Source organism: Callithrix jacchus, chromosome 11, assembly GCF_049354715.1.
Source record: "Callithrix jacchus isolate 240 chromosome 11, calJac240_pri, whole genome shotgun sequence".
In the NCBI taxonomy this organism is placed as follows: domain Eukaryota; kingdom Metazoa; phylum Chordata; class Mammalia; order Primates; family Cebidae; genus Callithrix; species Callithrix jacchus.
Window position 1 is genome coordinate 104628144 of NC_133512.1, and position 23524 is coordinate 104651667.

At 50.1% G+C, this 23524-nt stretch overlaps 1 protein-coding gene across 10 annotated transcripts; it reads right to left on the bottom strand.

Moving 5' to 3' along the window:
- Positions 1-86: 86 nt before the first annotated feature.
- Positions 87-16716, bottom strand: EPHB6 (EPH receptor B6). Of its 10 annotated transcripts, none has more exons than XM_078343595.1 (21): positions 16420-16716; positions 12825-12956; positions 11830-11898; positions 10944-11085; positions 8709-8782; positions 8239-8437; positions 7848-7912; positions 6805-7588; positions 5943-6098; positions 5263-5619; positions 4976-5100; positions 4630-4792; positions 3429-3543; positions 3104-3156; positions 2789-2908; positions 2416-2663; positions 2030-2203; positions 1229-1378; positions 786-979; positions 506-661; positions 87-396 (listed from the first exon to the last, which is right to left on the bottom strand). In XM_078343595.1, the coding sequence occupies exons 6-21, from the start codon at positions 8336-8338 to the stop codon at positions 288-290; spliced, it is 3069 nt and encodes a 1022-aa protein (XP_078199721.1). In that variant the 5' UTR covers positions 8339-8437; positions 8709-8782; positions 10944-11085; positions 11830-11898; positions 12825-12956; positions 16420-16716; the 3' UTR covers positions 87-287. The 10 variants fall into 10 exon arrangements, with proteins under 10 accessions (XP_078199721.1, XP_078199720.1, XP_035110435.2 ...); XM_078343594.1 differs by having other exon boundaries at positions 12781-12956; XM_035254544.3 differs by having other exon boundaries at positions 12825-13029.
- Positions 16717-23524: the final 6808 nt, after the last annotated feature.

Sequence of the window (23524 nt, forward strand, 5' to 3'; positions counted from 1 at the left end):
GTACCATCTGCCTGCCCCACTCCTCTGCTCCTGCTGTGAGGTCTCCCTCACCCTTCCTTGCAGACTGAGGCCTCATCACACTGAACTTGCAAATTCCCTTCTTTCCCTTTAATGAGGAGGAGGCCGGTGGAGAGGCGGCGGACCGGGGAATGCAGCATCGGGAGGGTTGGGTTTGGTGTGGGGCATCTCTCACAGAGGCTGTTGGAGCCCACTCATGTCCCACATGTCCCTTCTTGGACCAGTGTCCAGGGGTGAGTCATGGGCATCGTCAGTCCCTGGCAGCGACCTCAGACCTCCACCGAGCCCTGCTGCCTCAGGTGCTGCTGAAGGAGCTGGATATGATGCAGCAGCTTCTTCTGGTGGCCAGCCAGGGTGATGCCCAGGGCAGGCAGGTCTCTGGTGGGGAGGGAGGGGGTCAAATCTGGGCCAGCTTCTCTGAGATCCCCAACACCACCCCCAGCCAGGGGCCTGGAGCATTCGCCCCACCCCACCACTCCCTGCTTACTCCAGGCTGAGCTGAGCCACGTCACCGAAGGTGCAGAGGCCAAACTTGGAGAAGTTGTCCTGGTAGCACTCCAGTCCAATGGCTGAAAGCCAGGCCTGGGGTGAGTCCAGACAAGGAAAGTCCAGGGCCACAGGGTTTAGAAGGGCCTGGGAAGGCCTAAGAGGGGAGGAGGGACAAGCAGGGTCAAGGTCTCCTCTTCATCTCAGCCCCTCTCCTCATTTTCTCGTGGTTTGCATCTACCCTCCCTGGCTTTCCCAGGCTCTAGCCCCAAGTTCCACACCTTTCTCCTGGGTCCCCGCCAGCCTGCAGGGTATCTGGCTTGCGGATCATCTTGTCAAATGCAGCCACCAGCTGGTCAAAGTGAGGCCGCTGGGCACGGTCCTTCTGCCAAGTGTCCAACATAAGTAGATGTAGTCCAGGAGGACAGCCTGGAGGCGGGGGCAGCCGGAACTCCTGCTCTATTGCATTTAGTACCTGGGGGGGAGGTCAGAGAAAGACTATGATGATGGGAAGTTTTGCTTGTAGAGGGAGTACTTTCTTAGGTAAGAGGGTCGGGATGGAATATGGTGGAAGATGAAGTTGGAGTGGAGAAGGAACTCAAAGATAGGAATCCAAGAGCCATGAGATCTTAGAATACAAATGGAGTAGAGGTTGGAGGTCCTAGAATGTTCCGGCCTGGGAGGGATCTGGTGGGAAATCAGCAGTGTCTAGGCCAGTGCTCACCTCCTGCTCACTCATGTCCCAGTAAGGCCGTTCTCCATAACTCATCACTTCCCACATGAGTATCCCAAAGCTCCAGACATCACTGGATGTTGTATGCTTTCCGTGTGCGATGACCTCTGGGGCTGCCCAGCGAAGCAAACAACTTGGGCCCTGAGGGGTAAAGTCAAGAGTAGTAATCATCATAGCAACAGTCACGTTTATTGAGCAACTACTATGTGCTCAGATATGTCAAGGGTTTTGCATTAAGCGTCTCATCTAATCCTCATAACAACCCTCTAAGGTGGATGATATTATCTCCATTTCACAGAAGCAGAAGGAATAGTCATGTTTATTGGGCAACTGCTATGTTCTCAGATATGTCAGGGGTTTTACATCAAGCATCTCATCTAATCCTCATCACAACCCTCCAAGGTGGATGATATTATCTCCATTTCACAGAAGCAGAAGGTGAGGCTTAGAGAATGTGAAGCTGTCCAAGGTCACCGAGCTGGAGAGCAGAGTGTTCAGAGTGTGTATCCAGCTGTGCTGACTCTGGAGTCTGTGTAACCTCCACAGTGGGGGAGGGGTGGGAGGTCTCCTCCTCTCCCTCGCCCCCTTTCTTTGTCTCGGTCCCTGAAATCCCTCAAACCCCCTCCCCTAGGTTTTCATCCCCCCCCCATCACACAGGAGAGCCTCCCTCCTTTCAGGGATTATAACATCCCACTTGAGGTACCCACCCCAGATTCCAGCTCAACCCCCTGCCAGCACCTGCTGGGGCATGCCACAAGGCCCCAGGCTGTGTCCCCAGGGCTGTGCTCTCACCTGAGGACTGTGGCCAAGACGGGCCACCTTGCACACCAGGTGGCTATTCACCAGCACACTGTGAGCAGAGAGTGAGCGGTGGACGAAGGCAAAGCTGGACAGGTACTGCATGGCGGCGGCCACTCCACGCTGCATGGCCACGAGCTGCAGGCTGCTGAACTGGCCCTCCCGCTGCTGAGGGATGGGGCAGGGGGCAGAGGTCAGTAATGGGAAGAGGGGCAGACAACAGCATGAGAGGGGGGTGGACGTGGAACCAGAAAACAGCCTGGGAAGGAAGGATGGACACCATGGAAGATGGGGTGGGCAGAAGCAAAGATGCAGGACATTGTCTCCTGGAAGCTGTCCTGGACCCACGGACCCTCCTCCTTTACCCAGGCTGGACTGACCCTGAGGAAGCTGTCCAGGGGGCCGAGCTCCATGAACTCCGTCAGCACCATGAGGGGTCGGCTCTTGGTGACCACGCCCTCCAGCCGCAGGATGTTGGGGTGCTGGAACTGACCCAGCACGGCAGCCCGGCCGAGGAAGGTCATCTGCAGGCTTTCGGCGCCTCCAGCCCACAGGGCCTGGATGGCCACAGCCTGCTCCTTCCTTCCCCGAGGTTGCAGGCGGCCCCGGCGCACTTCTCCAAAAGAGCCTGGGAGAATAAGTGTAGGCTGGGGGTGGGGGTGAAGGCTCACAGCCATGTTTGGATGGGACTCTGCCCAGGGGAGGCCACAAGGGAATCCCGTTGCTCTGATCCCTGCCTTGCCCCTTCTGTACCTGTCCCAATGACCTCCTCAATCTTGATATAAGCAGGATCGACCTCCCGGGCAAGTTCTCGGATGGCCTGGCAGGGGTCCTCGTAGGTGGAGGGGTCGATGTAATACTTTACCCCGAGTCCTGGGGGGTGTGGAGTGTGTTATGAGCATGTGGTGCCAGGAAGCGCTGCCTGCACACCCCAGACACGCCCACTTACCTCGAGAAGATTGTGCCAAGGAGCTCCCCAAATCTTAGGGGGTCCAGCCTAGCCTGACATGCGCCCTGCCCATGTGCTCCTGCTCCCCCAGCCCCATCATTTCCTCTCCTCATCCCCACCTGGGCTGCTGTATTGCTGCAGCTGCTCCATGTAGCCGGTCCCACGCCGCTTCCTGAGGGACAAATGGTGACCGGGAATGACACTCCCATTCCACCCCCTCGATGCCCCCTTGTTGCCCTTGAAGGCTGCCCTTCAGTCAGTCTGTTGAGGGGCAATGCCAGCCTCACTCTCCTGCCCACCTCCATGCGGGTTCCAGGGCCGGGGCTGGGTGATGGGAAGTGCACTGGCCTGGGGTTTCTGCAGGGGGCTCCGGACTTGTAGGGCTTGAGGTTTGGCTGTAGAGTGAATGGTGCTGGGCAGAGTTGGGCAGGGGTGGGGACTCACCGCTGGAAGACGACGGCCAGCACAGTGATGGCTGCCAGCAGGAGGAAGGCCAAGGCCCCCAGGATGGAGCCAATCACCAAGGAGAGTCTCTCCGGAAGCTGGGAGGACAGCTCCCCTGGGGGACCAGCCACCAGGGTCACAGGTGGGCCAGGCACCCACCTACACCATAGGCACACACGATACACACACACACACACACACACACATCCCCACACTGTCCTACATACACACACACACATCCCCACAGCCCTCCCACATCCACACACAGGGACACACACACACACACACACACACACACACAGCCCTCCCACATCCACACATAGGGACACACAACACATGCACACACACATCCCCACACCCTCCCACAACCACACACAGGGACACACACCACACACATCACACATCCCCACAGCCTTCCCACATCCACACACATACACATCCCCACAGCCCTCCCACATCCATACACAGGCACACACACACACACACACACACACATCCCCACAGCCCTCCCATATCCACACACAGGGACACACACACACACACACACACACATCCCCACAGCCCTCCCACATCCACACATAGAGACACACAGCACACACACACACACGTACACATCACCACACCCTCCCACAACCACAGACAGGGACAAACACACACACACACACACACATCCCCACACCTCCTACATCCACACACGGACACACAACACACACACACACATCCCCACACCCTCCCACAACCACACATAGGGACACACAACACACACACACACCCATACACATTCCCACACCCTCCCACATCCACACACACACACACATCCCCACAGCCCTCCCACATCCATACACAGGGACACACACACACATATACACACACACACAAATCCCCATAGCCCTCCCACATCCACACACAGGGCACACACACACACATCCCCACAGCTCTCCCACGTCCACACACAGGGATACACACACACATACCCACAGGCCTTCCACATCCACACTCAACATACATACACACCCCTACAACTGCCCCCTCCCCAAGTAGCCTGTAGGTCAGCCTCTGAGCCACAGGCACTCTCTTCTCCCACAGAACCTCTGGTTGGGAAACACTGGGCCAGGGCTCAAGGCCGGATAGTCCCTGGGCCTCTCCTCACTACCGCCTTGGGCCTTCACCTGCCCATCTGCACCCCCCAACCCTGGCTCACCTTGAGGCAGCGTCTGGAAATAGACTTTGCCCCCGTAGGGGCCGTGGCCAGCAGCAGTCCGGGCTCGCACCTGGAAACCGTAGATGTGGCCAGGGCTCAGCTGTGTCACGGTGGCGGTGTTGGTCTCGCTGGTCAGGGTGAAGGAGTGGGATTCATCTTCTGCCTGGGGGGAACAGCCACTTACTCCCTGCCTGGCCCCCTTGTGCCCCTGCTTCTGTCCCCAAGGTCCCCAGCCACGCTCCCTGGTTGGCAGGGCTCTCAGACACATTCCCAGTGTTGCAGGCCTCTGGCCCCCACTGTGGGCTCCTGCCACCCCTGCTGTGGACCCCTGACTCCTCCGGTGCACCTGGTCATAGTAGCGGAGCTGATAGTCCAGGATGTTGCCATTGGTCTGGTCGGGCTGCGGCCAGGACACTGTGATGCTGTTGGATGCCCGGCTCACCTGGTGCACCACAGGGACTGCAGAGGGCACTGGAGTGCAAAAGGGAAATTATTAGGGCAATAGGAGTCCCTGGGAGCAGGTGCAGCTCTGAGGGGACGGCAGCAGGGTGGACCAGGCTGGAGATCAGGAGTAGGGAAGGGGCCCAAAGGAGCAGAGGCAGGGGACCCTGAAGGCCAGGGAGAAGGGCTCACCTTCATGGCTGGTGCTGACATTGATGGCCGCAGCCTGGGGAGGCTCGGGGCTGAGCTCAGACACCCCATTGACAGCCTGCACCTCTAAGATGTAAGGTACATGTGCTCGGAGTCCCCCCACTAACACTCGGCTCTCGGTCAGGCCTCTCTGGCGAGGGTCGAAGTGGACCTCATCCCTGCAGCGGCGACAAGTGCCCCCACTGCCGCTGGCAGGCTCCTGGCGGCCTTCGCACTCCTTGCACACGACGTTGAAGAGAAGGTCCCCTCGGCCCCCCAGCTCCCGAGGCAGGCGCCAGTGTAGCATGAGCGCCGAGCCTTGCACCTCAAACCAAAGCTCCTGGGGAGCTGATGGAGGACCTGGAGGGCCGGAGGGAGTGGTGGCCCAAGGGCCACGAGGGCAGGAATCATGGGGTGATGAAGGAAGGAGCCAGGGAGGGTGGGTGGCCCAGAGGGAAGGAGACAGAGGAGCATGGAGTTGGGCAGCCGAGAGAGGCAGGAGGTGGGCCCAGGGGAGGATGGGTCAGGGACAGAAGTGGTAGGGACAGGGAGGGGAGGAAGCCAAGAAAACAGGGGAAAACAAGTCACTCCAAATGCAGAGATCCCCCAGTGCTGCTGGCTTCCCCCACTTCTAGCCCCAGTCCCGGGCTCCTTCCCATCTCAGGGCTGGGTGAGGAACTCACCAGTGCAGGGGGCCTCTGGTGGGTCGGAACTGGCCCGGTAGAAGCCCTCCAGGCAGGGGCAAAGTGGGGCTGCTGGGTTGGGGGCGTGGCTGCGGGCAGGGCACGGTGCGCAGGGGGTGTTCCCAGCAGAAGCCTTATAGAGCCCCCGAGGGCAGGCTGAGAAGGCAGAGAGGAGAGTGGGGGTGTCATGTGCTCTGTTCACCCACCCTGAGTTCCCAACACACAGCAGGCAGGGGCCCTCACAGCCTTCTCTTCCCAGAGCTGGTTCTCCTTTTCTTCTAAGACTGAACCCCACCCTCTCTTCCCTCAGGCAGAGATTTCTCCTGCCATTTGCTGGGACAGAATTGCATTTCCATGGATGCAGAAAGTGAGGTGCGGTGGGGGCTCCAGGCAGGCCCGGTGCCCGATGTGGGTGTTCTGGCTTCTTGCATAAGCTCCCTCTGCGGAGGCCTGCTGCTGCTGTCATTCTTATTAGCTGCCATCCACTGCCTTCCTCTACCTGAGTCCCTGTCACCTGGTCCTGCGAGCCAGGGACCCTCCCAACTGAAGGGCAAATGGGAACCAAAGGCCCTCATTTCACAGTAACCCTGGAGCGAAACGCCTTTTGGTCTCCTTCACTTTTCAGGCTAGGAGAAGGCACTTTCTGTGAAATGCTCCAGAAGATTCCAGAAAGTTCAGATGAGTGGGTGAGAGCAAGTTTGACTGCTTTAGGGAAGAAAATTAGGGAAAATAGGGGTCCTTTCCTAAGATGGCTTATTCCTGACCTTTTGCAGATAGAACGAATTTTGGGGTGCTCAGAAGAGGAGCGCGAAGGCTGGGTGTGGGTGGGAGTGTTGGGCCAGCACAGGAGGAGGGCTCTCACCTTGGCAGGCCTTGTCTCCTCGAGCTGGCTGGTGTCCAGGCTGGCAGCGGCAGCCCCCAACAGCGACCATCCACTTGCCTTCCCCGTTGCAGTGCAGCCTGGGGGGGCTGCCCCCGGCCTGGCCCCCCACTCCATCCTCCTCTGGTTCTGCATGAGCCACACAAGTGCCCAGAGCTGCCACCAGGGAGGCTCCCCCAGCCCCGCTGGCCTGCGTCTCCGGAAAGGAGGCAAAGGATCTGAGCACAAAGGGGCAGGTGTAGGAGAAAAGCCTGACAGCGACCAGGGCCAGGCAGGCCCCGGTGTCCTGGAAGGCCACGTAGAAGCCGCGCTGGGTGAGAGGCCCGAAGCTCCGCTCCTTGACGTTCAGCTGCAGCCCGGCCCGCTGCTGCCCAGCCCCGTGGGGTCCCACAGCCCACGATGCAGAAGAGGAGGAGGAGAAGGAGGAGGAGGAGGCGGGAAAGCTCTCGTCTGCTGCAATTGTGTCCACCTTGGTCCAGCGTTTGAGGTGCCAGGAGGAAACACTGTCAGGGCTGTCGGGCTCCTCTGCCTGGCGGTAGTAAAGGGTGAATGTCTCCCGGCAAGTGCCGCCGCTCACACCCAGGCTGGAGCATGCCCGCACAGAGAAGTGGAGTCGGATGTGGGCCCTCTGTGCGCCCCGACGCTCCACGAAGTGTGTCTGCAGCCAATTGTCCTGCCCAGTGCCTGGAGGGGCCCCTGCCACATGACATGCCTCAAAGGTCCGAGTCAGGCGTCGCTGGTCGTCCAGAACACTCACCTCGTCCCACTGCAGGAAGGGCCAGGAGAAGCTTTAGGGGTTCCGGACTGAAGCAAGGAGAGGTAGAGGGTATAGGGAAGGGGATGTATCTCTTCCACTGAGACTTAAAATTAACGACGAATGAAGCAGAGAGGATGCCTTGAAGTGTTAGTGCTCTGCAGTCTTATCCCACAATCCTCACCCGGGGTTTCCTTCATGAATTTTGCTCTCCGGGGAACAGGGAGGGGCAGGGACAAGGGATTCAGGTTCGGAATAGAGTGGCACTCACCCCCCCTGGTGGGTAGGTGAGCCAGCCAATCTCAGATGTCTCTCCGGTGGTGTCCAGCAATACCTCTGCCCAGAAATAAGAGGCGCACACAGTGGCCAAGCCTCCAGCTAGCACCACACCGCCAGCCCCTACTCCATTCCACTGGAAACAAAATAACACCCCCTGCCCCCCCAGCCCCACCCCCTCCGCCCACGTCTTTGCCAGCAGGAGCACAGCTGTCCGTCAGGGTCCTTCCTCTGACAAATCTGATGTAGGTCTTCGTTATCCTCACCACGCCTTTCTCTTTATCAATGTGTTCAGCCTTATCTACCTTTTCTGAATCTTTCCCACTTGCCCCTTGCACTGGGTCTCATCAGCAGGTCGGGGTCCTTCTGCCTCCCCTCCCTCTTACCTTCCAGAGCCAGAACTGAAGACACCAGAAGCAGGACCCACAGGCTACACACCATGCCCGCCACTCTGTTCCCTAACTGGACAGCCCCTTCAGTAGCCATGGGGCATCTTCAGGGCGTCCACCATCGCCCCAGCCTCCACCCTGCTCCTGGGCAGGGCTGCAGCTTTTGCAAGACTCGGTATACAGCTAAGCTTGCTTCCTGAGGAAACACAGAGGACCAGAAGAGGCAGGTGGAAGAAAAGTGTTTCTTCATATACAGCCCCGGCTCCAAAAGCTGACCCCGTGTCTGTGTCTCCTCTGCAGCTCTCAAATCGCCCCAGCACCCACCATGGGACAGGAGCCAGGTTGCATACTGTACTACCTCTCCTGAGCCTGTGCAAATTCCACTGTCTTGACCCTGTCTCTGTGTTCATTCCTCACGGCTCTCCCTCCTAGAAATGGAGCACAGGATGGTGCTGGGTCAATCTTACCCTTTTTTTTCCTGGAAGGAGTTATTCCAGTTCTTTCTCTTCATTTACTCGCCTCCCTTCCTCCAACAGCCTCCCTGTATTGGAAGTTAGAAGATTCTCATTAAAGGCAGCTGGTTAAGAAGCGGCTCCATCCTACGGAGGCAGGAATTGAATTCTCACAACACCGCCCCACCCCCGATGGACCGGGAAGCTCTAGAAATTTCAGAGAGGCAGTGAAGCAGTGAAGCGGGAGGGACCCAGGAAGATGGCTGTGGGGTATGATGGGAGGGAAGGGACAAGAGTAAATGCAGAAAGAGCATAGGCTGATAAATGAGACCGTGCAGGGACGGCGAGAGCTATGGAGGTCTGGCATACACTTTGTGAACAAAGATCCTCGTGCCCCAAGGGGCACATACTTTCGTATGGCTTACAGAAGAATAACCCTATGGCTTTAGCATGTGAAAAGATGCTTCTTGTGTGCTCACATTTAAAGGAAACCATGTTAAATCCATAGCAACAGGCCATTTGTTATAGAAAAAATGTTGGTGCACCCCGCCCCAATTCATATGTTGAAATCCGAACTCCCAAGGGGATTGTATTAGAAGGTGGGGCCTTTGGGAGGTAATTAGGTCATGAGGGCGGAGCCCTCACTAATTATGAGAGTAGTGCCCAGATGAAAGAGACCCCAAAGGGCTTTCTCGCCCTTTTTCTGCCATTTGAGGACACAATAAAGAAAAAGGCAGGCTGGGTGCAGTGGCTCATGCCTGTAATCCCAGCACTTTGGGAGTCTGAGGCTGGTGGATCACGAGGTCAGGAGATCGAGACCATCCTGGCTAACACAGTGAAATCCTGTCTCTACTAAAAATGCAAAAATTTAGCTGGCCACGGTGGCGTGTGCCTGTCGTCCCAGCTACTTGGGAGGCTGAGGCAGGAGAATCACTTGAAACCAGGAGGTGGAGGTTGCAGTGAGCAGAGATCATGTCGCCATTGCACTCCAGCCTGGGCAGCAAGAGCGAAACTGTCTAAAAAAATAAAAAAAATAAAATAAAATAAAGAAAAGAAAAGAAGAGGTCAGTCTGAAACCTAGAAGAGAGTTTTGCCAGGAACTGACCATGCCAGCACCCTGATCCTGGACTTCCCAGTATCCAGACCGCAAGGAAGATACTTCTACTTTATATCTAGATATAAAGCTACTTGGTCTATTGCACTTTGTTATGGCAGCCACAGATGCCTAAGACCCCATCTTTACTGTGTTGGAGAAGGCATGGGAAATAGGTTCTCTTGTACATACTCTGCTTGAGTTCAAATTGGAATATTCTCTTGGGAGGACAGTTGGGTAATATCTTTCCAGCAGCTACACTGTAAGAATTTGTCCTTCAGGTACTGTATGTCTGTATGGGTTTGCACAGATGCTTGAACGAAGACATTAATTGCAAATTGTTTATAAGAGAAAAGGCTGTAAACGAAGTGTCCATCAATTGTAAGATGGTTAAAAATTATGATATATTCATAGAAAGAAATATGGACAACTGTTTACGGACTGATATGAAAATCAGTTCCAAGTGAAAGTGGGACAGTGGAGAACAGTGTAAAGTCAGCTCCCATGTGATAAGGACATATACACATACATAAATATGGAAGGATCAATGGAAGAACATACAAAATCTGTGAAAAAAGGCAAAGGAAGTAGACTGAGACCCAGTCAAGGGACACTCACTTTTGTTGTAGTCTCTTTAATTGTATCCGTTTTAATTTTTGCATTCTTTTTTTTTTGAGACGGAGTTTCGCTCATTACCCAGGCTGGAGTGCAATGGCACGATCTCGGCTCACCGCAACCTCCGCCTCTTGGGTTCAAGCAATTCTCCTGCCTCAGCCTCCTGAGTAACTGGGATTACAGGCACTCACCACCATGCCCAGCTAATTTTTTGTATTTTTTTTTAGTAGAGACAGGGTTTCACCATGTTGACCAGGATGGTCTCGATCTCTTGACCTCGTGATCTACCCACCTCGGCCTCCCAAAGTGAAATTTGCATTCTTAAACTCTTGCGTATGTATTATTTTTTCAACTAAATTATTAAAACTTTCTTTAAAACTATAGGATAATAACTGTTTAGTAAAGTTAATCAAAACAGCGCTCACGCCCTCATAATGACGTCTCCGAACTATGCAGTAAGCTACCTCTTACATAAAACCTTCCTGTGCCTTCAGAAGGCACACCACTGAGCTGATGAGCAAAAGAACAGAGGGAATAGCTACCTCCAGTGTCACAATGAAGACTAAGAGGCTTGGCACCGCCTTTGCGTGTTGATTTAGAGACTGGTGGTTCTCTGTCTCTCCTCTGGCTGAGTCTCAGAAGTCCATGAATCGGGTGGACTAGAGAAGTACAATCTCTTTATTTCTGTGGAGAAGACAAAGAGGCATGTTGTCCAGATTGCTAAAAAGACAGAACTAAAAGGAAAAAAAAGCCAATTAGAAGAGAAGTTGTGAACTGTTTTTCCTGGATCTATCTGGCCTTGTGATTGTTGAAAACTATGATAAAACTAAAAACAAACTATGAAACTTTATTTAAGTGTGACAAATATGAAAATTATAATTTGGTTCCTACTGATTGTTTTTCTGGCTGTGCTCTCCATGAAGTTATCGTGGAGAGACACCTTTTTTACATACGTGTGGGCGGATGCAGAGTGGACACCTGCCAACTTGCCCTTGAAACTCACCTTTTATGCATCTTTAACCCTATTTGTGAAACAGAGAGTTCAGTTTACAGCCTATGGAGACAAGTAAGGAGCATTTCCATATGGCAAACTGCTCTTAAGTAATGTTCTTTGCGGGTACCGTCTGAAATGCTACTAGGATCCTTCACAGATGAAGTACATGCTTTGCAGAAGAATGGGGAGATCACGCAGCAAAAAGTACACATAGCTATCAAATTCTGTAACTCTGGCACCATCACCAATGGCTGTTTAAGAAATATCCTGAAGTAACTCATGTTGTAAGTGCACCCCCTCAAACTCTCAATGGCTTAATTTGGTGACGTGCTTGACACGCTGAAGCAAACCAGAGTCACAGAGTCCTTAGAAACACTGTTATCAGGGACAGAAGATGCCGGCAGCAAGTTTTTAAACAATGAAGGCTATTTTACCATTCACCCAGAAGTTATTCTTTAAAATAGTCTCTTTCTTTCAGTCTGAACATAGATGGATTCTGTAATCTGTAAAAGAAGAAACAGTAAACCCTGTGTCTTCCCAGGCTTACAATTAGACAAATAATCACGGAGAAGGAATAATAAATATTTTGGAAATATTTCAATGAATTATTTTGAAAGACAGACGAGCAAGATAGCAAAGATGCACTGCAGATAATATCAGCTGTCCAATGTGGAACACTCTGGAAGATGAATAGCAAGATATCTGCTTTGATGACCCGAACTACAAGGAACACAGTCACTTGTGGCTGCAATAGGGCGTGCTTGCATAGGCTTGGCATGCCTCGTAATGACAACATGAAGCTGGCCTCGCTCCAGAAGATCCAGAAAAGAGCAAAAGCAATTATGAAACGTGCATGTTAAGGCCACTCAACTTCTGCCATCAAGAAGCAGCATAAAGAAAAGAAGAAAATGGAGATACTGCCTGTGGATGGCCACTTCAGCAATTTTTTTGAAATTTTACTAAGAACAAAGATATTCATTAAAGAAATGGTTGAGGATCTTAAAAGTACCCAGAAGGATACTTCTAGTGTTTGATGAGGACTCTTTTATATTCTGCTCCAGAAGATTGACGATTATAAACAAATCTTTTCAGAAAAAAAAAAATGTTGCTGAGTCAGACTAGGAAGTTAGGTGAGTTCTTGCTTATCAAACAAACCAGATGAATTCAAGACTTTTATGTTTTTAATATATTAAAAATGGGTGTATCCCTGTTGCAGGAATCCAAATAAAGAAAAGGGAAACTTTATTAAGATAGGGAATAAATTGCTGTCAGCAAATTCATACCACTGCAGATTCTTTTGAAGCCAATTTCAAAGGCAGAAACGTAAGTGACAAGAACACGGCTGCTCCACATGCCTGGAATGCTAAGCAAGCAGGACTCAGAACCTGATTTTTTAAAGGTGTCTTCAATGGTTATGGGCATGGAGCACCTTCTGCATTGGGTCCAGGAGAGCATCTCAGGCACAGGTCAGTACATCTCTCCTGCCACAGAGATGGGAAGCAGCCTCCGCAAGGCCAGGCCCCTTGCTCTTCTCTCACAGCCTGCTTGAGATTCCTCTCTCCTTCAACTCACGAAAGGAACTGGTCAGTATTTAGACATTCTCTCACACAAGGATGGGCAAAAGAACTTCTCTCCTTTAGAAAAACATTCACATTTCAGATGTGTATAAGGTTTTAAAAATACAAAACCAGAAGCAGCAGAAATGTGAATATAAAATAATGGTGGAGAAAACGAGACTGATTAGACAAAGTTTTAGGTAACAAAAATTGCAGTCTATGACTTTATAGTATTTTCTCAGCTTCTTTTATAGATATATCATTTCTTATCTTTTTGATACCGTAAGAGATAATGGGTCCACAAGCCTGCTACATCTCTTTGGTTTACAAAAATAAGACAGTTTCTCAGGTATTGAGGTTGTGTTTTGCTTTCAGAAACTGGCCAAAATTAAAGATTTGTAGGATCTTTGATTACAAAGCATAGCTTATGAGTTATGTTACTATAAAAATGAAAGATTTAAAAGTAAATTAAATTGGTAAATCAGTAAGAATTTAAAAAATTAACTGTGCTCCAATTAAATGCTAAATATGATATTTTCATGAGCAAATCAAGCTTACTTAATATAGTTTATGCACCTCAATCCACAAAGTGAATTTTTAAAGATTAAGTAATATAAGCCAAATAAACTTAGAGGAAGGTAGGCAGAAGACATATTAGGCCATTAAAGTGGGTTACTGTGGGAGGTAGAAATGAAGAATTGTAGGTGGGGGCATTAATTTTGTCATATGTAATTCAATTATTTTTCTTGTTACAGTAAGCATACCTTATTTTTATAATTAACATACAATCTCATAATTAAAATCTAAACAAAAAAGAAAAATATTTGTCAAATCTAGACAAATGAGCACATGTCTACATTTTCTTCACTCTCTACACCCTTTCCCTTCCAGGTTTCAAAATACCCAGAAATGTTCCTCTATAAGAAGAAGGTAGAGATGGAGATACAGTAGGGGCTGAGAATGAGTGAGTGAAATCGTGCCAACAAGAAAAGCAAAATACTTTTTATGACTGGCTGGACTTTAAGCTTCTCTCCCAAGTTCCTAGTGTCCCGCTGCTGGCATCATGCATGCTTCTCTCTTCAACGATGTCAAGCAAAGGGACAGAGGGGAACCCAGGGGCTGGTCCACTGGGAACACATAGTAAGGGGCATGGTCCCAAAGCGAGCCCAGACAGGAACAGTTTTGTGACATAAAGCAGGCTGCAGAGTCCAGCAGGGACAGGACAGTCCCAAGGGCAAGGGGGCTTGAGGTTTTATGTCTGGTGTGGTTGCTGGGCCGGTCCTTACACCTGTGAGCCACCAGGTCAACGTGGGAGGGGTCAGCACCACAGGCCCTGCCCCCCATCCTGTTCCACAGCTGTTAAATGCCCAGGAAATTCCAGCATAATCCTTGCTCAGCTTAATGCTGCAGCCTCTATCCTTTAATCTCCACCTTGGAGATCTCTTCGTGATCTGGCCTCCTGCCTTGAGAAGGATCCCATCATCGGGCTTTATGGAGGCATCCAGGACAGACAGTGAGGAGGTGGCTGTCCTCCGGCTCTTCTATCCCCTGCTGCCCTGGCTGGAGAAGCCAATGTGTAGATTACCTAGCAGAGGACAGTCCTGTGTCCCTGGAGGCCTCCAGTCCCTGAGAATGTCCCCCCAGAGCACTGTGACTCAGACAAATGTGCCTCCCACTCCCAGGCTGTGGAGCTGGGGGAGGCTTTTAAGATGCAGGCAGTGTCTAGGTCTAGCCAGACAGCCACTTAGAATGAGCCACTCTGTGCACTGACGGGGGACACGCGTGGCTCTGGAAAAGAGCATAAGGGAGGGTGTAGGGGCAGGAGGCAAATGTGCCTGAGAGATGAGTAAGTGGAAGGTTGTGGAAGAAGGCCCCTGAGTGCCAGGAGTAGCACCCGCGTCAGCAGTGCCTGAGGATGTGTCTACCTAGCGAAGTGTGTAAGGGAATGTGGAGGAGGTGAGGTGGGCGGGAGTAGATGCTGTCTGTGTCGAAGGGGGTGCTTTCCTGTGGCAGAAGATGCACATCAGTGCTGGATCCGGAGTGGTCCCACGGGCCCTTCTTCCTCACTCTTGGCCCCTGCTCTACCCCTAGTCTGGCTGTGAGTGGCTCTTGGCCCCAGGAGGTGCTTCTGCAGAAACACCTGGGCTGGGAGAGGGAGCCAAGCAGAGAAGGAAAGAAAGGGAAACTGAGGCTTCCCAAACCCTCCCGAACCTGCCATCCTCCTTCCACCTGGAGTGGGAAGTGGTGTGGGAACTCAGGGTCTAGGGCCCAGGCTCAGGACAGGGTGATGGCTGGGAGAACAGCTGTCCTAGGAGGATCCTGCCTTTCCCATGCTCAGCCCACCCCAGCCTGTTGCTCCCCAGCATTCTGGTAACTCAGCGTCACTGCCAACCATCTTCTTGCACCCTGAATGGAGCAATAGGCTCCAAACAAGTCCTCCTTCTAAGGCCACCAGGTAAGTACATAGGCACCCTCCCCCATCTTCCTTTGAGAAAAAAGGCCCATTGCCCTGAAAAAGCCAAACACCCTCTGAGCAGCACTCAGAAGCCTCAGTGCTCCAATGCTCCATAACTTGGGCAGTTTCTGCGGTCTACTAAGAGAACCGCACAGTTCCTTCCCACTCGCTTCTCAGCTCAGGACCAGCATCTCCCCTCCTGGAGCCTGAGTCAAGTTCCCCTGGAGGGTGGAGAGCCTGGGTTAACTGATTGGGAACAGGCCCAGCTGCTCCGCTCCATGGGCACTGCCAGGGACATTACAACATTCTATGCTGGGTCCATGCCAGCTCCCCCAGGGATGGGAGGAGAGAGGGTGCCAGACGGCCAAGATAGGTGGGTGGGGGTGTGGGGCAAGCAGGGCCAAGCACCCAGATGGAGGGGGCAGGGCGAGGGGTGGAGCTGGGGCAGGAGCACGCAGTAGACTTTGGTTGCACGTTGGGGGTGATGGCTGTACAGCAGGGACCTTCCTTCCACATCCAGTGCTAAACTGTGGTCATGGGGCTGGGGTGGGGAGAGTGCCTTGTCGGCAGCTGAGGACAGGTGTGTGGTCAGACTCCTGGCTCCTCCCAGCTCCAAGGGGATTGGAGTGATGCCACTGGAGTCAGAGGGGTGGCAATCCTGTTCCAAGCTGGGAGCTCAGACTCTGCGAGGACCCTCCCAGATTGGGACTCCCAAGCCATAGCCAGAGGAGGGTCTCTGGGAATGCAACTGGGGGATCCAAACAGCAAGAGTGATGGGGTGTCAGTGATGCCTGATGAGAGTGCAGCGAGACCCGCGGTGAAGGGTAGCCGGGTGGACCGGTTCCTCATCCTTTATGAACCCCACTCTGGCCTTGGGGAAGGATCCTCAGTACTCCCCAGGAAGCCACCTAGGGGCTGGGGAGCCCCGCTACCCTTGCAAACCTTAATTCCTCTGTCCCCAAGCATACTGCCCCCGACCCCTACAACTCCGCCTGCGAATTCCCCGGGCTCACCTTCCCGTCGGCCGCAGTCTCTGCAGGTCTGCGCCCCCGAGGCCTCGCAGTGGAGCCGGGGCTCCTGGAGCTCGCAAGGTGCCACCCGCGTCTTCTCCAGTCAGGGGACCCCGCTACCCCCAGCCCGGGTCCGTTCGGTGCCGCGAGACCCTGGGATTCCCGGGCGGACCTGGCGCTGGAAGCAGGGGCTGCTCCAGAGGTGGGCGCCGGGAGATCCTGGGGGCCCGCGTCGCAATCGCCGTTGCCAAGCTGGGTCCCGGGTCTCGCCGCCCGCAGCTCTAGAGCCGCGGCTGGAGCGGCGCAGCCCGGCCCGCCCCCTCCGCGCACCCTCCCAGCCAGACCCGCCCCTCCAACCCCCTCGGCCGCCTTCCCACTCCCCTCTTCCGGGGAGCCAAGCCCGCCCTCCCGGCCTAGGCGACTAGTGCGCGGCGCCCGCTCCTCCGCCCCGGCGCGCGGGGGAGACGCGGGGCGCGCCCGGGGCCCCGCCTGTGCGCCGGGGAGGGGGTGGCCTCCTCTCGCGGGTCTGGGCCGTGAGGATCGCACGCGTGGGGCGCCTGCAGGAGGCGGGAAGTGAAGCGCCTGTCTGTAAAGCCCTCGGGCCGGGGTCGGACACCCGTGGAGCGAAGCGCAACTGGCGGACCGTGGCAGTCCTGGGCAGGGCAGAGACCCGCGCACACCTCCTCGCGCCTCCCTCCTCTTCGGCTTTAACTCTAGGAACTAAAACAGTGGTGCTTATACTCAGCTTTGAACTAAGGTGGGCGTGAGCTGAGCAAGGGAGAAGGAAGGAAAAGCAGGGGGTGGAGGGAAAGACAAACTGAGAAATCTGGGCGAGCTCGGGCGGTGGCGGGAGGGGCCGAGGCAGCGGGAGAGGGGGGCGTTTGGGTGTAAGAACGCGATGCCGTGCTAGCCTGGAACTCGTGTCTGGATCGTGGTCAACGTTGAGGCTTCTGAGTCGAACCTCCCTCCATCCATCCTCCCCAAGGGACAGGGCAGTCGGGTTGAAAAGGGGAAGTCTGCTGCGTGCCTGGCGCTGACAAGGCTGGGCAAGTCGCGGCACCTCTGCGTGCCTCCTCCCTCGCCCGCGCTCAGGAGAGAACCTCCCTGGAGGGGCGGTGCAAGGTGCTCTCAGCTGGTGCCTGGAGGCAGGGTTGAGGAACCGAGGGGGGCGCCACGAGGAAAAATGTTTCCGCCCACCCGTAACCCCTTCTCTAGCCGAGGACGGGATTTGGGGTCTATTGTTTGGGTCCTACAGAGATGGGCTGGGGCCTTCTCACGAAGTGTTGCTACCACCTGCTGGCTTTTCCAGGGAACACAGGCAGCCCGTGCCATTCCCTTTGGCCCCTTTTCTCCTCGTATCGCCTTGTCCCATCTTGCTTTCCCACTTCTTTCATTTATTCAAAGACACGTTTATTAAAGCACTAGCTGCAAATGGGCTGATCAAAACTGGTACTTAAAGAGCATTCAGAAGCCGAAGAAAATTGTGAAAGAGATCTATGAGCCAACAAACACAATAAACAAAACAATGAAACTCATTAAGAGTCACCAGGAAGAGACAAACAGGCTTTAATGGATTGAATGAATGAGTGATAGAAAGATAAAGGCTACTGTAACAAGTTCTCACTTGGCGTGGGGGTTGTTCACTCTTAATATCAGGAGTCAATAAGTAAGCCTGATAATGTTTAATGATTCTGCATTTGGACGTCATTAATAATTCCGCCTGTACTGACGGGTCTGCTTTACTTTGTCTCTTCCCTTTGCCCTGGACTCAGTGGTGGAGGTCTTCCTTCATTTTCTGATTAGTTATCTCCAACGCTTTCAGACTTCTGGGAAGAAATTTGCATTGTTTGTGAAATTACATAACTCATAAATTAACATGCCCGATTGCTAGACATCTATGGTTATACTGAACACTTAAAAAAAAGGCACATAACTAAATATGTTAAAATAAAAATAGCGACAAAATCAAACCACGTTTGTTACTTTATAAAGCCCAGAAATTCCTGTAGTAATTTGCAACATATCCTGCATTGACATACAGTAAAAATATCTGCATTCTTTTCTATTGCATATTATCTCATATTAGGCGACTATAATATGAAATGACGTCTTTGCTGCTCAAGGCTTATGTAATTAGTTGTATTCGTCTTGTTAATAAAATTTGAGAGGCATCTAGTTTTCGTAGGAAGTGTCATCCTTAGCAGGCAAAGAGGTTTAAATTTGTGATTAGTCGGCTTTGCGTCATAATTACCTATGTCTTATCAAACCAAGTTTTAATGGTAGGTTGATAGCATAGAATACCTTGTTGAAGTATGCTGCAACCTGCAGCTATTAAAAACCAAAGTAATGAATTCCTTTTTATGTATGTTGAACATACATTTTTGCTATGATTTGTTTGGTGCCTGGCACACTCTAGGTGCTTAGAAGTGTTATAGAATGAATCAATAAACAATAATATTTAAACTTTTGCTATGTGGCTGGTCATGGTGGCTCATGCTTGTAATATTAGCACTTTGGGAGGCCAAGGCTAGAAGATCACTTGAGGTCACGAGTTTGAGACCAGCCTGGCCAACATGGTGAAACCCCATCTCTACCAAACAATACAAAAATTAGCCAGGTGCACCTGTAGTCCCAGATACTCAGGAGGCCAAGGTGGGAGAATCGCTTGAACCCGGGAGGTGGAGGTTGCAGTGAGGCAGGATTGTGCCCCTGTATTCCAGCCTGGGCAACAGATTGAGACTCTCTCTCTCTCTCTCTTTCTCTCTCTCTCTCTCTCTCTCTCTCTCTCTCTCTCCATATATATGTGTGTGTGTGTGTGTGTGTGTGTGTGTATGTATATGTATATGCATATATATGTATGTATATGCATATATATGTATATATGTATATGTATATGTGTATATATATATATATAGTTCTGTGCTAATAGGCAGGACCTAATGAAGTTTGTGGCTCACAGAATTCATCATCTCTCACACATGACAATCTATTATGTAATTTTGGAGCCAAAAGGAACTGCTGAGTAGAAAACTCCAGGTGGGATAGGAAGGCTCCTCTCTTAGATTGATTCTGCCTCATTTTTTTCTGAGGTTTTGCCTCCTTCTTGGACTTTTCTCTCTTTAATATCTGTCATTCCCCTGGGATTGCAATTTGCTTCTTATTTCCCCTTAGAACAGCTCATGTCAGCCGATGTTGTCATAAACAAAGAGCTTTGCAAGTAATTCCACTGATAAGTCAAAGGCAGTAAAGGAGTCTCCTGTGCCCCCATCTCTTATTTCTTATTCCCGAGCCCCTGATCTCTTATTCCTTATTCTTGTTCTATAGCTAAAACATTAGTTATAGCTCTCAATGCAGCACCTCACAGGACTCAGGCCCTTCAGTGAACTGTCTTGAGGTTTGTGGCCTCTAAGTGCAATTCTACTTCCTAAAAGCTGCAGTCTAGTCTCCAAACATTTTACCAATGGAAGTGTCCAATGCCTATTTGTAAAACTAAAGCTTTTATTGTTTTCTGTTCAGAAACTTCTAGAGTGTTCAAGAATTCACCTATGTTACTGGTTTAAGGGTAGTGGATACCCTTCACGGTGGTATTAAAGTTTACCCATCATAGTCTTTGATACTCCTATAACCATGCAACAATAAAAAGATATTCAGAGATATTAGTGCCTCCAAGAGAAAGAGGATGTCTCTTCTCTCAGTTAGGGGTTGACTTCAGCTATATGTAACAGAAAACTTGTACAACAGTGGTTTAAACAAACTAGATAACATAGAAATACTCTGAAGGTCCCAAGTCAATAAGACTCCAACTTTAGGATGAGGGCTTGTTCTCGGATTGTCAACATTTTAGCCAGAGATCCAGTTATAATGTCCACAAATCTCAGGCAAGGAAAAGAAGGGAACAGGATTAAAGCGCTACATCCAGCTGAGTTAGCACTGTTCAAAGAACCTTTCTGGAAGATCCATTCAGGGACTTCTAATATATTATTGGCCACGACAGTGTCACATGACCACCCCTACCTGCTTGAAACCTGCAAAATACATGCTGTACGAAATAAAATTAAAACTGGTAGATGTAAGAGAGGAAGAAAGAAAGAGTATTAGCCAGACAACCAGCAGCCTCTACCACAAATGAGATAAAATGATCATGGTAATCTACATTTTTCCCTGCAATCAACAAAGATCTCCATCTCCTTTTTATAGGATATACTTGCTGGTATTTTCCCCCAAACCATTGTCTTTGCGTAGGTTTAATGCTCAAAGATGGTTCCCAGGAAGTTAGTGGAGTGAAGGGAAATGCTAGGAGTCTCCTTTTTCTGAAATAACCATGACACGATCTCAAAAGAAAAATAACAAATCATTTGCAGTTACCCATACAAACAATAGAACTTGAAAACACTCTAGATTTTAGTAAGATTTTGGGCAGTCCTCATATGCAGAGCAGAATTGATCAACACTCCACACCATTCCCTGCTCCTTTCCTGGTCTGTATCGTTTTGATTCAGGTGCATATGCATATAGGAGATGGGATGATCTATGATGTGGAGTAGATGGTCCCTTGGTCTGCTCTTCCAATAGGACGAAGTCTTTTTCTGGATTACGCCTCCAGATAGTGCTCTCTGAAAACATTTGCATTTCCTAAACTGGAAGGGTGGCCTGCATTTCTACGAGATTTGCCTTCTACTTGTAGATGTGGCTGACACATTTCCCAGTTCTCATATTCTCTTGTCTTACAGTATACATCTCTCTCTACATTCATATGGATTCTGAGAATCTATCCCATCAGAACTTAAAGCACCACCAACAAAGTGGAACCAGTCAGCATCAATAATGAGTAAACAGCAACAACACTTGAGATTTTTTAAAAAATCTGAAGCAAAGTAGAAAAGGAATGAAGATGTAAGAGTTCAAAGGAAAAGTCTTCACTTTATTAGTTAAAAGCAGCTGTGGAAGCTATATTAAAAGGTTGAGATAAAAAGGGATTGGGGGGAAAATACAACAGCCAGTCAGGGCACAATGGCTCACGCTTGTCATCCCAGCAGTTTGGGAGGCCGAGGCGAGTGGATCACCAGGAGTTTGATAGTAGCCTGGCCAACATTGTGAAACACTGTCTCTATTAAAAACATGAAAATTGGCCAGGGAATTCTAAATTTAAACTTAGAATGCCCTGCAATAATAAAATTCCCTGGCATGGCCCTTTCTCCTCTGTCTTGCTTTGAAATAAACATGAACATTGTACTGGTTTTCTATCAATGCCAGAAAAAAACTTAGCGGCTGAAAACAACACATACTTACTATCTTACAGTTCTGAAGGTTAGAAGTCAGAGGCGGACTTCCGTGGGGTGAAATCCAGGTCTTGGTAGGGCTGTGTTCCTTTTGGAGTCACTATAAGGAGGATCTATTTTCTTGCTTTTCCCAGGGTGGTTCTTGGAAGCCACTGTATTTCTTAGTTTGGGGTCTTCATCTTCAAATCCAACAGCATCGACTAAGTCCTTCTGCTGTCATTCCTCTCACTCTCTTCTCTCTCCTTCTTCCACTTTTAAGGACTTCCGTGATTATGTCAGGCCCGCCTGGATAATCCAGGGTAATCTCCCGATCTCAAACTTAGCTGATTAGCAACCTTCATTTTCCTTTGCCATGTAAATGAGCATATCAAGAAGTCCCAATGCTTAGGACGTGGACATCTTTAGGACCAATATTCTGCCTGCCACAGACATGAGGGCTGGAGGTGTAGCACCATACTGGCGTCTGAGCCAAAGCTAGCAACCACATACATCTAGACTTCTTGCTGCATGAGGAAAATAGACACCTATGATTGCCATTTGTGTTACTTGCAACTTCACACATCTCTAGTAGATAGAGACTCAAACATTAGATCTTTAGCCCAGGGCTAATTATTTTAAAAGGCAAGATGAGGCCGTTTTCAAATCTGCAATTCTTAGAAAATTTGCCGTTCAAGTGTGCTTTCCAGCACAATGCATTACAAATGTACTCTGAACAATTAAGACATGAATAAACAATTGCATTCTCCATTAAGGAAGCTGTGATTGAGAAAAAACTGGTTATAATCACTTGAACTACCTAAAATTGTAGGATAAATAAAACACAAAACAAAATACAAACTTGCAACTCATGAATCAGTAATAAGAGGAAAATTAAGTAATTGAGAGTAATTATGATGACAAAAGTAAAATACTGTATGTAAGTATAATAAGAAAGTCTCTTTTTAAAATAATATTTTAAATAACCAGGTTGACATAATGTAAAATATAAAAGAGAAATAGCAAGGACAGGGATGTCATCAGTGAAGAATTCCTTGACATTCATCAGAGGAAGTCAATAGTTACTGCAGACATAATTAGGTAAAAGAATTTTAATGTTCTAAGATAATCATGAAAGATGACCTTTAAAATAGGGTGTTAACCTCACAAGTCATAGATAAAAGCAAATGGACATGGTTCCTTCATCAGAAAGCAAAATAGATAAAAGATAATAAGGAAGACTTAAAATATAGAAAGCGTAATTAAAATGACAGATGTCAAACCAAGTACAAGGTCTTAATAAGCATAATATTTCAGAGCAATTTCTATGGTAAGTCATCGGAATAAGTATGTCACGAAATTTCTCCCTGTAGCAAAAAATTTCTCTCCCATTTCATAATACACATGAATGAACTGTTGTCTATTGCATTTCTAGAAATGTTTATATAAAAGAAAACACAGTATTTTTATGTCTTTTATAAGAGACACAATATTTTGGGATCACTTGACCCTTTCACTTTTCAAATAACAGTGCAACCATCAGTGACAGTACAAATGAATGCCGTTAAAATTAAATGTTTACTTTTAAAATATTTAAATCATGGAGTTTAAATAAACATACCTACACACATAATTGGAGGGAGGGAATTGCCATCCCTACCCTGTTTCCCGCTGTTTCTCTTCTCCTCCTCTTCCCTGCACTTTCACAACCCAAGGAGAGACAGGAAGGTAATGTTGACTTGTCTATAAAATTGATTAGGCTCTTATAAGCAATAATTTCAAACTTCATCTAAGTCTTTGTGTAGCTAAAGCAGCAATTATGAAAAGGTCTATAACTTGGAGCCTGCTTTTTA

What these genes read in the sequence shown, in the direction of transcription:
- EPHB6 (XM_035254542.3), bottom strand. Translation starts at nt 8,338, where the DNA reads ATGGCTACTGAAGGGGCTGTCCAGTTAGGGAACAGAGTGGCGGGCATG. An exon ending in TTCAGTTCTGGCTCTGGAAG is followed by an intron (nt 7,913 to 8,238) that starts GTAAGAGGGAGG and finishes ATTTCTGGGCAG; the next exon opens with AGGTATTGCTGGACACCACC. An exon ending in TTTCCAGACGCTGCCTCAAG is followed by an intron (nt 3,544 to 4,629) that starts GTGAGCCAGGGT and finishes CTGGTCCCCCAG; the next exon opens with GGGAGCTGTCCTCCCAGCTT.